At 36.5% G+C, this 13,262-nt stretch overlaps 1 protein-coding gene and 1 long non-coding RNA gene across 8 annotated transcripts in view; both read right to left on the reverse strand.

Moving 5' to 3' along the window:
- The window catches only part of LOC138763815 (uncharacterized), a 44,902-nt gene extending 35,179 nt beyond the window's left edge, over nt 1-9,723 (reverse strand). Inside the window, exons 1-2 of the long non-coding RNA XR_011357834.1 lie at nt 9,710-9,723; nt 7,767-7,833 (exon numbers count right to left, since the gene is read on the reverse strand). This is a non-coding gene — a long non-coding RNA (uncharacterized lncRNA). The remainder of the gene's footprint in view (nt 1-7,766; nt 7,834-9,709) is intronic.
- Nucleotides 1-13,262, reverse strand: part of agbl4 (AGBL carboxypeptidase 4) — a 294,365-nt gene that overhangs the window by 273,233 nt on the left and 7,870 nt on the right. For all 7 annotated transcript variants that reach the window (XR_011357831.1, XR_011357829.1, XR_011357830.1 and 4 more), the window contains exon 2: nt 12,863-12,983. Coding sequence is in view for 4 of the 7 variants with exons in the window: in XM_069938586.1 (XP_069794687.1) it covers nt 12,863-12,983 (121 nt within the window). In the remaining 3 variants the exon portion in view is untranslated. The remainder of the gene's footprint in view (nt 1-12,862; nt 12,984-13,262) is intronic.

Here is a 13,262-nt window from a genome sequence, read left to right on the forward strand (position 1 = left end):
CGCCTGTGTGTCGATTAAAGAGCTTTCACACTGGACCTTTAATCTGTAGATTGGCCATCAATTACTAGGACAAGGTGCCGTGAAAGGGGCTTATGGTTCAGTAACAAGGACAACTCAACATAATAAGTTACTTTATATCTTATGTGTCAATCTTGGAAGCGCATGATAATATACCTGATAGGAATATAAATAGCAAAATGTGACAATAAATGTTGTGCTTGAGTTAAAACGTGTATTCATTGCGGAGAGGAATTGTCCACTGGCAAAGTTTTGCACCACATTTTTTCAGGAATAAAATTTAGAAATTAGAATTTACCAAAACAATTCTGGTAAACAAGAAGACTTCAGATGTTGGAAAACTGGAGCAGTATGTAAAATACTGGAGGAACTCAAAGAATCTGGCAGCATCCATGAAAAGCAGTTATTGCTGATTCCTGGCTCATAATTCCTGGTGAAAGGATTCAGCTCGAAACATCAATTATCTGTTGCTTTCCATGGATGCTGCCTGCCCCAAGATTGGGGATTCCAGTGGCCACCTGATCTATTCTAGAGATTCAGTAACTGCCATATCCAGTGACTTCCCTCAATTTCTTCTTCAAAAATTCCCTTATGGCATCCTACCTGACCTATCAAGAGCTTAGAGAGAATCAGATTTCACTGAGGAAAATACCAAATAAGAATGATAAGCTGGAAGTGAGGGAGGGAGAAAACTAAACAACTGCCATTAGTGAAGAGCCTAGTGAGCTGCATTTAAGAACCTCTTGTCCTATACAAAGGTAATCATAGGGGATAACACAGCCATTCACAACATTTTTCTTGCCTTAGCCCCTTGAGAATTCTACTCAAAGTTTCTGGGCCCCCTTCTCATACTCATCTCCTACCTACTATATAAAAAACATTCGAGGTGAAAAGAAAACAAGGCTTTTACTCTGAATGTAATCACTGTGCCATGTGATTCCAGATAAACAGACAAATAGGAAATTGTTCTGATTGAGCATGTTGGAAAGAAGAAAACATGATTTATCTTCGGTGTTTGGGGAGGTATTACAACAAGTGACTGAACAGTATGAGTTGCCAGAATCTTGTTCTAGTGCTTTAATTACTGTAATCCCGAAAAAAGATAAAGACCCGTTGAAATTGTCTTCGTATAGACCTATTTCTTTATTGAATGTTGATTATAAAATAATAGCAAAAGTGTTAGCAAATCGACTTGCTAAGTACTTACCGAAATTGAAACATGTTGATCAAACAGGTTTTATTAAAAATAGAAATGCTTCAGATAATATTCTTCGATTGATTAGTTTGGTCAATGCATATTGACAGCAGCCCAACCACTTGATGTGGAAAAAGCCTTTGATAGGGTCAAATGGGATTTTTTATTTAAAGTATTGAAGAAGTTTAAATTTGGCCCTTTTTTTACTGGTTGGGTTAAAGCTTTATATACAAACCTGACTGCTAGGGTGGTGACAAATGGTCAAGTTTCATCATCGTTTAAATTGATGCATTCAACTCAACAAGGTTGTCCATTGTCACCAGCTCTGTTTGCATTGGCTATTGAACCGTTAGTTCAAACAATAAGGCAGAATGAACAGATAAGAGGGATGAGAGTTATGGATGAAGAGTATAAGATTCATTTGTTTGCAGTTGATGTTTTGATATATTTAACAAACCCAGAACAATCATTGCCACATTCACGGGAATGTTTATTACAATATGGAACATTATCTGGATATAAAGTTAACTGGGATAAGAGTGAAATTTTACCAGTCGGAGAAGGAGATTATTCAGAGTATAAAAATATTATAAAACTGAAATGGTCTGATAAAATTAAATATTTAGGAATAATTGTAAATACTGAGTATCATTTTTATACAAGTAAAATTATGTTCCATTATTAAAAAAGATTAAAGCAGATTTAAGTGGAAATATCTTCCTTTAACTTTAATTGGTTGAGTTAATTGTATTAAGATGAATATTTTTCCTCATATTCAATATTTATTTCAATCAACATCACATTCTCCTTCAAAGTTTCTTTCAGGATTTAAATAAAGTTACGAGAGAATTTTTATGGAAAGTTAAATTACCACGGGTAGCATTAAATAAACTTACTTTGAAATATCCATTAGGTGGGTTTCAATTACCTCATTTAAAAAATTATTATAAAGCAGCCCAGTTGAAATTTATTAGTAGGTTGATGGATTTGGACCAGCCCCCGAGTTGGGCTAAAGTTGAGGTGGCCTGTATTTCTGAAGTCGAGGTGTATCAATTTATATTTCGATGGAATGTAAATTTGTGAAGGGAACATAATATTCCAATATTAAAACATCTATTAAAATTATGGATAAAAAAATAAGATTTTAGGATCAAAAGTTAAATTGTCAATTTTAACTCCATTATATAATAATCAGCTTATTTCTTTTTCAATGTTTAATAGTAATTTAAAGAGTTGGGATTCTAAGGGTATAAAAACATTACAGGATTGTTTTGTAGGACAGTTTCTTTCTTTCAATCAACTGAAAGAGCGTTTTGATATTGCTGAAAATTCTTTATTTGTTTATTATCAGCTTCGATCTTTGGAAGTATTACAAGACAATATGGATAAGTCAGAATGGGAGAAGTCTATGCTTAAATGGGAAAATTATTTAGTTTTTGTTTATCCTGAAGACTACTGGGCAGATATGTGTCATGATAGTATTACTAAATTGACGAATGTGTGGTATGGAATGGTTAATTATAATTTTCTACATCAGTTGTATTTAACACCAGAGAAATTGAAAAAATATGGTTTTAGTAATTTGGATTCTTGTTTTAGATCTGGTGTATGTACTGGAACTTTCTTACATGCTGTTTGGTCTTGTGTGCATGTACAACTATTCTGGGATGAAATTAAATTAATTTTGGAAAAATTATATAATTTTCTTACTATTAGATCCATCTATTTTTAAATGGATTATATGATTCCTTTAAGAGGATTAGGGTTGGATAAATTTCAAATTGCATTTATATATTTAGCATTGTCTGTAGCTCGAAAATGTGTAGCAAGTACATGGGAAGACAATATAGTAATTAATATAATGCGATGGCATAATGAATTGAAAGCTTGTAATGTTATGGAAAAAATTACATATAATCTACATGACAATTATTCTTTCTTTGTTAATAAGTGGTTACCATATTTGGAATATATGCATTTAGATATATTTTGATTTATTATATACTTTTAGCTTCTGTTTATATATATTTTTAGCTCTGATGGGGTGGGATGGGGGGTGGGAACTTGATTTTAAAAAAATATATATTCATATAAAATTTTCTTTATGGAATGTATTTTGTATTACTATTAATGATTCTTCAAAAAAAAGTTTAAAAAAAGTGTTTCACATAAATATTAATACCATTGTCCTTCAGTGCCTCTGCATTCATGTTCAGGTTCGGAAATTGTAAGAATTCCCACCAACCGATATTGCTCTAATAGACCAAGCTTTTTAAGGAAAGAAACAATGGCTCCTTACTATGATTTTTGTGTTTACCCTACAAGATCTGGTTCAATAAATTAAGTTTTTCAAAGATATCTGTCATATAAAATATGTCCACCTTTGCATCAACGAGATTTTCTCCAAGCACGTTATGAGAAAGAAGTTAAAATAAAATGTACCCCAGAGTGCAACAAAACAACAAAGACAATTTCCTTCAAACAGTCCGTCTCACCTTGGTATACAGCAACAGTGTCAAGAAATGTTTGTCATTTTTCTTATATTATTTTATATTGTATATAGATATGTTTTAAAGGAGATAAATTGTGCCAGGCCTTTTTAGTGTAGGGCACAAACACTTCACAACACAGTGTCATTTCAAATGCCAGAGCTCTGCTCAATCCAGACAGTCCAGGATCCAAGTGCCTTTGCAAAAACTTTGAAGAATGACTATAGAGACTTCACAAGTAGGTGTTAAGTGGACATGCTGTGAAGAAATAGATTATTGTTTTGGAAAGCAACTCAGAAGATTGGGTCCAGTGCTGCATTCTGTCTGAATGCAGTTTGCTGTTCTAAGAGGGTCATGTGGTCTTCTCTGAAAGAGAGAGTTCTAAAGTTCAGCAGCAGCAGCTGGGACTGGAAAATGACAAGCTGGCAAGCTTGTGGAAAAACCCCATTTTGAAGAACCCATTTTAGGTTGTGAGTTCTTAGTTCAGCCTGGTCAAAGCTCTTGTGATCCATACAAGAGGAGATGGCTGTCTGCATAATGTTTCAGCTAAAATAAGGGAAACAGAAATGGAACTCTGTGGTGACCTGAAAGAAAGAGGTCATCATCTGGAAAATCCTGATGGAGCAAATTTCTTCAGCAAGACACTGAAGTGGATGATTGGAAGGAATCGGTTTCTGTCCAACGAGCAACAAATTTCTCTCTGAAGACCAACAAGAACCTTCCTGAGCGGTAACCATTTACCTTTCAAGCACCAAAGCCTGGTGAAGATTCATAAATGTTAAATTCTGTGCACAGTATAAGAATTGCCTGATACCAGTGAACTTGGAGAAGTGAGATTGGACTATGAATCAAATAACTTTTCTGAATTTACGTGCATGTGAGCTTAGAATTAGAAGGGGGTTAAGTTAAATTAATATTGTTAAGTTGGAGCTTGATCCTGTTTTCATGTTTAAAGATAATTAAATGCAACTTTTGTTTAAGTAACTATTTGTCTTGGTGAATTTCTATGACTAGGTTTTGAGGTCTTTTGGGCCCATCACATTTCACACAGCTGCTGGGATAGACAGACTTGAAGGGGACTTGATTTTATGAAGTTTACAGTCTTTGTTACAAAATAAAGCAAAGTATTTAAATGTCTTCCTAAGTTTTTCACCACTAAGCACTCTCTATGAATGACACAATGAACAATAAAGGCTGAAGGTATAACATTCTTCAGGCGTTCTATGTTCTAAGATATCAGAGAGGCCAATTTGAACTATTGTATGCAGTTTTGATCACCTAACAACAGAAAAGATATCAATAAGATAGAAAGAGTTCAGAGATTTACTAGAATGTTGCCTGGACTTCAGGAAGTGAGTTACAGGGAAAATTTATACAGATAAGGACTTTATTCCCTGGATCATAGAAGAATGAGGGGAGATTTGATAGAGGTATTTAAAATTATGTTGGATATAGACAGAGTAAATGTAAGTAGGCTATTTCCACTGAGGTTTGATGAGATACAAACCAGAGGACATGGGTTAAGGATGAAAGAGCAAATGTTTAGTGGGATCATAAGGGGGAACTTCTTCACACAATGAGTGGAATAAGGTGCCAAATGAAGTGGTGAATGCGGGCTTAATTTTAACATTTAAGAAGCATTTGGACAGGTACATGGGAGGAGTGTGTGGAGCTATGGACTGGGTGCAGGTCAGTGGAACTAGGAAGAATAATAGTGAGGCACACAGACTAGAAGGGCCAAAGGGCCTGTTTCTGTGCTGTAATGTTCTCTGTTCTATGGTGTGATGAACTCTTTGTATCATTCAACCATTGAAACAACGCCATCAGTTGCACAGGCAACAATGTTCTCTAATGGAATACTGTTCTCGTTTATGTAATTCTTAACTTCTTTGAAAATAGATACTCCCCGACTTACAACCATAATTAGGACCAAAGGATTGGTCATATCTTGGAATGGACTATGTAGGAATTGTATACTTATCTTGTTAGTTGGCATCCAGGAGTCCATAGACTGGGCACATGCCCAAATCTTCGGTTAGCGAATACGCAGTGCATTCGTGTATTGGAGTTCAGTTGGCGCATGCACGAGAGTTAAGTGCTCTAACAATATTGAATTCATGCCCTTAACTCTCGCACATACACCAACCAAACTCCAATATGCGAACCACGCATGCGCCATCTGAAGACTCATGCATGCACATAAGAATCAAGATGGCCACGCCCAGCCTACGGACCCCAGGACACCGACTAACAAAGTACAAACACACATTTTCAATCTTACATGCCCTGTATCCCTGTTATAGCTTGTCAAATACAACATCAACCATGTAAATTTTACATTTTCTCTTTTTTTTTTAAACAAATTTTCAGTCCTATGTGTTAATGGACATAAGTCACATAGGTTGCAAGTTGGGGAGTACCTGTAGTCAGTCCCTTAGTATCTATTTTAATTTTTCTGGCAAACAACATCTCTTCATTCCAGAATCTGGCATTAGCCATGAGAAGAGCATCTTTCTCTTTCAAAGTGCTTTCATCTAATTGTAAAGAGAATTTCTGGGATTGGCTAATTGTTTTTCAATTTCCTTCCTCATCAATTATTCTAGAAACAGTGGAATTACTCAAAGGAATTGTCTAAATAGTTACTTTGGCATTTTAAGTTGATGTCATCAGATATTATTATGGCCACTGAAGACAAAATAAGCCTCAGCAACATTATGAGCATTTCCACTTTTAGCAATCAATTCACTTATCTTGTATGATGCAAGAAGACCTCTTTTAATTTCTGTGATGTTTCAGTAATCATCTGTTTGAGCGATGGCTTTCTCTCAAAATTTCTTGAAGGTTTTGAAGCAATCCAAGTGTTTATCTTTCTTCTTTTTATTTACAGTTTCTAAATCTTCACAAGATTACAAAATATAGGAGCATAAATAGGCCCATTAGTTCAAGTCCGCTCTGCCATTCTAATCATGAGCAGATCCATCCTCCCACTCAGCCCCACTCCCCGGGTTTCTCCCCATAACCCTTGATGCTCTGATTAATCAAATATCTGTCAATCTCTGTCTTAAATGCACCCAACGACCTCACCTCCACAGCCACCTGTGGCAACACATTCCAGAGATTTATGACTAGAGGAAATTTTATGCATCTCTGTTGTAAATTGATGCCTTTTTAACCTAGATTCCCCTACCACAGGAAATATCCTTGCCACATCGACTTTGACAAGGCCTTACAGCATTTGGCATACCTCATTGAGGTCTCCATTCATCCTTCTATATCAAAGAGTACAGTCCAAGAGCCAAAAAACATTCTTCATATGCTAACCCTTTCATTCCTGGTATCTTTCTAGTAAATCTTTTCTGAACCTTCTCCAATTCCAGCACATTTTTTTCTCAAATAAAGCAGCCAAAATTGTACACAGCTCTCCAAGTGAGGATTCTCAACAGTGCTTTAAAGAGTCTCAACATTAAACCCCTACTCTAGTTTCAGTTTGTTGGCCTTCTGCTTTCATTTGAAAATGTATTCAAACAAATCAAAAACATGGGCAGAGAAGGTTTTTGCAGAGATATAATGAAACCATATATTAAGTATTCCATCAAATACTGCTGGCACCTCTTTTTTGCTGAGCAACTGATGGGTAAAACCTTGAGAAAAAGATTGTGTTGCTTGGCAGAAAAGTCCTTTACTTCCCCAAAGAATATTTAATCAGTTCAGTTTCCATACTCCTCTGTACACCTTGGACCCCCCCCCCCCCCATTAGGATTTTGGTCTGAGGCCCCATTTATATATGCTGTAATGTTACCTAGTGGGTCAGAGGGCCCCATTGAGAATGGCTGGGATAACATTCATAACAAAATGAAAGTTTCCATGTTTTTGGTTGAAAGACATGGAGCCATGTGTGATGAGAAAATAGTATTGCAGCCTTGTGCTGCCATAGTAAATCATAATGCTATGATCTGGATAATGGAAATCACTTCTTGATGTCTTGCTGAAGTGTTAATATCACAAGCAAATCAGAAAGTGTAATTATAGTAACACGTGCATCTCTGGCTTACAATGACCATTACCTGTCTTCTTCATTCTGCTCTGTCAAGTTAACTCCATCTTATAGATCAGCAGCAATCAGAAATGCAACTATCTCATGAAAGAATTATATATGAAATACAAGAATAAGTCATGTTGTTTTCATTCAACAAAGTTAAATAAAATTTTCATATATTTTTTGGTATATATTTATTGGATCTCATTATAAGAGACAATTTACTCTGAAAGTGCTATCAGCATTACAAGACTTATGCATAACAACATCAGTTGGTATATAATAAAGTGATTAAGTTTTCACAAGTGAGCAGCAATGTTGTAGAGTGCCCTTTCCAATTTCTGCTTATGTGTAAGCAGGTGTTCTTTCCCAGGACCCAATGAGAAGGAAAGTTATTGAAAAACAGCACCGAGTATACATTTTGCTCACAAGCCTTCTGACACATTGACCATGACTACAGACAGGATGGATCAGCTATCTCAAACATAGCAGTTCAAACACAGCAGAACACCTATGCTCTGTTTGTGGTTTAAACCAACCATTTTAACTCCCCCAATCATTCCTTCAACTATATGTCTGTTCTTGGCCTCATCCATTGTCAGGGTGAGGCCAAACATAATTTTGAAAAACAAAACATTGTATTCCTCTTGGGATGCCTTAAATCTAATGGCACGAACCTTGATTTTTCTAATTTTAGATAACCCCTACCCCCTTTCATATTATTTTTATCTACTCATATACTTATTTCCCCCACCCCAATCTTTATTCTCCTGTCTCCCCCTCTTCACCTTCCTAGTGGTCTCTCCCTCTACCTTTTATATCTGAACCCTTCCCCAGTTTCTAATACCTTTAGTCATGATAAAGGGTCAAGACCCAAAACATTGATTCACCATTTACATCTTTAAATTTTAAATTTAAATTTAGACATACAGCACAGTTACAGGCCATTTCGGCCCATGAGTCCATGCCGCCCAATTTACACCCCATTAACTGACACCCCTGGTATATTTTGAATGGCGGAAGGAAATTGGAGCATCTGGAGAAAACCAGACACGGGGAGAATGTACAAATTCCTTACAGACAGCATGGAACTCAAATCCCAGTCCGATGCCTATCGCTGGTGCTGTAAAGGCATTACACATGGACATTGTTTGACCTGCTAAGTTCCTCCATCAATTCTTTGTCTGCTCAAGATTCCAGCATCTATAGATTCTGTTTTTATTTTTCAATAGTATCTGCTTGCATGATAAAATGACCAATTCCAAAAAGCATCAAATATTGAAACTACATGACTCCATGTGTGATCTGATATATGCTAGACGCCAACATGTCTACCACATGAAGCCAGATGACAAATGTTCTTGTTCTTAATGTGTGACAATAATCTGCACTGAAATACACTCTTGTTCACTAATATCAGTGAAATTGTTTTCAGCAAAACAACAGAAAAAGGGAAAACAAAAAGGAAAATAGGACTGCATTCATAGCCCTTTAATTTCTCCAATGCAATAAATACCCAATCTTGATCAGGTCTCAGATATAGGAAACATTTTAGCAGGTCACACAAGGTCCCATCAACCCAGAAGTCAACAGCTAGAAACATATGTAGCCAAAGTTAAATCCTGAGTAGCCTATCTTAGGAGCCATACAGAAGCATTGTACTGTTTACTAGTACATAGTTAAAGGTAGCATATTTTGGAAGAGCCAAAAACTAAGACGTTGTCTACTCTCGGGTAGATTAAAATATTTTGATGAAAAGCTGGAGAACTATTCCAGGACTATTGGACAATATTTATCCTTCTACCAAGTCCTGAAGTCATTACCACAATGTCAGATTTTCTACACAGCTTTTTAAAGTACTTAATTGGCAGTAATGTGCTTTGGAATATTATGAGTCCCTGACATTCCTTGTGAAAAAAAAACTTTTCTCACTACATTTGAAGTGGATATTTTTGTCTCCAGCAAATATACCTTCAAAGAAGTAAGGAACTTAAAAACTCCCACAGGAAGAAAGCTTCATGGTAACTCCTTGGATTCAATGGAAGCTAAATAAAAGGCAGAAGAGAGCTTTTTAGAGCAAAAGCATTGATATGGACATGTTAGAATCAGAAATGTTCATGACAATAAGTTCTGTTTTTGACTTCTGTTTACTGGCTCAGAATGCTCAACACAAGCTGCTCTGTCTGCATTTGTTGCTGTAAAAGATTCTATTTTTTGAGTCATCCAGAACCAACAAATATTAAGAAAAAACATGCATTTATTAAGGCTTATTTCTTTTTCTTTTTAAAATATTTTTATCAAGTTTAACATACAAGCATACATAATAAATGGTGATGACATAATGAATCAATTGTATACAAGTAAATACATGCAGAAGGGTAAATAAGAAAATATGCATTTCTACATTAATAGTTACTTATAATAACTCAATCAAGTAATAAACATAATGTACACAACCATGTCAGAACCATTTATTAGAATGTTACATTAAAATAATAAAGATTTTTTTTAAAAACTCATGAACTAAACTAATCGAATCTATCCCCTCCCTCTCATCAAAGTTACCTTTTTTTTAAATATAAAAAATCAATAAGGTGTATTTCAAAAGAGGCACAAGCTTTGCATATTAAGAACAAGACTTGGGGCTCCCAGACTAACAAATTAGCATCTAAACAATTCAACGCCACTTCCTAATTGTCCATTGTTGCAGGTTGAAAGAAGCATTAACAGCTTAAGCAATCTGACAGAACCTGTTCCCATTTGAGTAATGGCTGCCTTCGCATCTCAGTATCAAGCTATAGACCCTATCAAACAAGGAAAATGCCCGACTGTAAAGGCGGAGGTCCTCCGCCCTTACGCCAAGAGACTTAACTTTCTGAATGCGCCATGGCTGGTTCCAAGGCGCCGAATCCAACCCTTCCCCATTGCATAGCTTGAATGAACAGCCGCTGCAAGCGGTTGGTTAGGGATGGGCTGATGGTGTCATCAGCCCACAACCCATCTCCCCCACTCACCCCTCTCCCTCCATGACCCCCTCAAGGCAGGGGTGACAGGCAGGAGCCGTCAGGGCAGCGGGGGCCAGCGGGAGCTGTCACGGCAGTGGGGACCATCAGGGCAGGAGCAGCCGGCAGGGGCCATCAGGCCAGGGGCAGCCAGTGCAGGCTGTGACAGCTTCACTGGGTTGCTTTGGCCTTCAGGGACATTCTCTGCCACTCATATAAGAGCAGAAGCTTAAGAGCAAGTTGGCAACAGCCAAGCTTCGTATGGAGAATGCTATATCTGGAATTTAACCAAAGGAAATATCAAGTTCATTGTCAGATCACAAAAATGACACACAAAAAAACCCTGAGATTCTTTTTCCTGCAGGCAAGGCAGAATTAACACTTAATGGTAGTGCAACCAAAAACTGTACTCAACGTACACATGTAAACAAATAAAGAAATGTAAACAGATTGTGCAAAACAGAAAGAAAAAAAGATCAATAAAGTGCAAAAGTAAGAGTAAATGAGTCCCTGATTGAGTTTATTGTTAAGGTGTCTGATTGTGGAGGGGAAGCAGCTGTTCCTGAACCTGGAGATGTGAGCCTTATGGCACCTATATTTCTTTCATGAGAATAGAGCATGTGCTGGGTGATATAGAAAATGCTTTGCAGTATTTGTACAGCCTAACTTTTAGATTTAGGTGTATCCTATAATAGAGACAACCAGACAGAATCTCAAACCCTAAATCTATTTCCATAGCATCCAATGTAGAGAAAGACTGCCTGGGCTGAAAAATGGAAGATGGAATTTAATGTAGACAAATTTTGCAGGAGTGCAGTAGAGCAGAGATATCTGGAAATACAGATACATACTTCACTGAAAGTGGCGCCACAGGTGAATAGGGTTGTTAAAAGAGCTTTTGGCATATTGGCCTTTATAAATCAAAGTACTGAGTATGGGAGTTGGGATGTTATGGTAAAGTTGTATAGACTAAGTTGTATAGGCCAACAAATTGAAGCATTTTGTGTGCAGGTTTGATCACCTAACTACAGGAAAGATATCAATAAGATAGAAAGAGGGCAGATAAGATTTATTAGGATGTTGCCTGGACTTCAGGAACTGAGTTACAGGGAAAGATTAAACAGGTTAGGACTTTATTCCCTGAAGCATAGAAGAATGAGGGGAGATTTGACAGAGGTATTTAAAATTATGAGAGGGATGGACAGAGTAAATATAGATCCGCTATTTCCACTGAGAGTAGGTGAGATACAAACCAGAGGACATGGGTTAAGAGTGAAAGGGGAAAAATTTAGAAGGATAAATGAGGGGAAATTTCTTCACACAGAGTGTTGGGAATGTGGAACGAACTGCCAGCTGAAGTGGTGAATGCGGGCTCAATTTTAACATTTAAGAAGAATTTGGCCAGGTATATGGGTGGGAAATGTATGAAGGCCAATGGACTGGGTGCAGGTCAGAGGGACTAGGCAAAAAAAAAACATGTTCAGCACAGACTAGAAGGGCCAAAGGAGCATGTTTCTGTGCTGTGGTGTTCTATGAAACAACTGCATGAAAAATAAGATTTTATGAACTTTAGCATGATGAATGATTTAGACCCTTTTTAAATGATCACAAATTAAATGGAATTCTCCCCTTCCCCACCCCTATTTCTTCTCCCCTCTACCACTGTCTCTTTCCCTTCCCCTCATTTCCTCATTTCCTCCAGCTCCACATTTACAGAGCTAATCAGTTCTCACTTTTCCAATCCAATTCCAATCTCACTCTGTCCTCCAATCCATATCCAATAATTGCCTTTTATCTATAGGCCTGTGTTCCTCCCCTTCCTTCCCCAGCCTTTTTTATTCAGGCTCATACCTTGAAGAAGGGCTCAGCCCCAAACTTTGGTTATATATCTTTCCACCTATGGACGCTACAAGACGTACTGAGTTCATCCATCATTTGTATTTTTACTACAATCACAGTGTCTGCACACTTTCATGTTTTATTTCTCACAAATTAACATGTGTTATAATTAATAAGTCAATACTTGACAATGGTCAGTACTTAATATAGATACCAAACAATGGTAGAACTGAACAAAAATGCAACATTGCACAATCAAATTATAGATTGTTTTTAAACTTACCACTTTCAAAACATGCATCAAATATTAAGTGCCCCTTCTTCAGTAGTCCAATGTAGCCAGTGTGAATGAGGACAAATTTATTGACATTCTCAACCAGTTTCTTCACCCCCACTTTTGCTACCTGCAGAGGTGAAAAACCTTTAATTAAAATACAAAATATGTTTAATCTTGCAATATTTCCAATCTATAATTTTGTCATATGCAACAAAAAGAGTTAATAGTTTTTTTTTATTTATAAAATATTTTTATTAATTTCAATAACAATAAATTTGTACAGTACAATTATGAAATGTGCCACAGAAGATAGATACAAAAAAACCCTGAAAGCATAATCATACAAATGAATTCCAAAGCACAGTCATAATAAAGAAAGGACATAATAAATTTAAATTTAGCAAAA

Source organism: Narcine bancroftii, chromosome 5 (assembly GCF_036971445.1).
Source record: "Narcine bancroftii isolate sNarBan1 chromosome 5, sNarBan1.hap1, whole genome shotgun sequence".
Taxonomy (NCBI): domain Eukaryota; kingdom Metazoa; phylum Chordata; class Chondrichthyes; order Torpediniformes; family Narcinidae; genus Narcine; species Narcine bancroftii.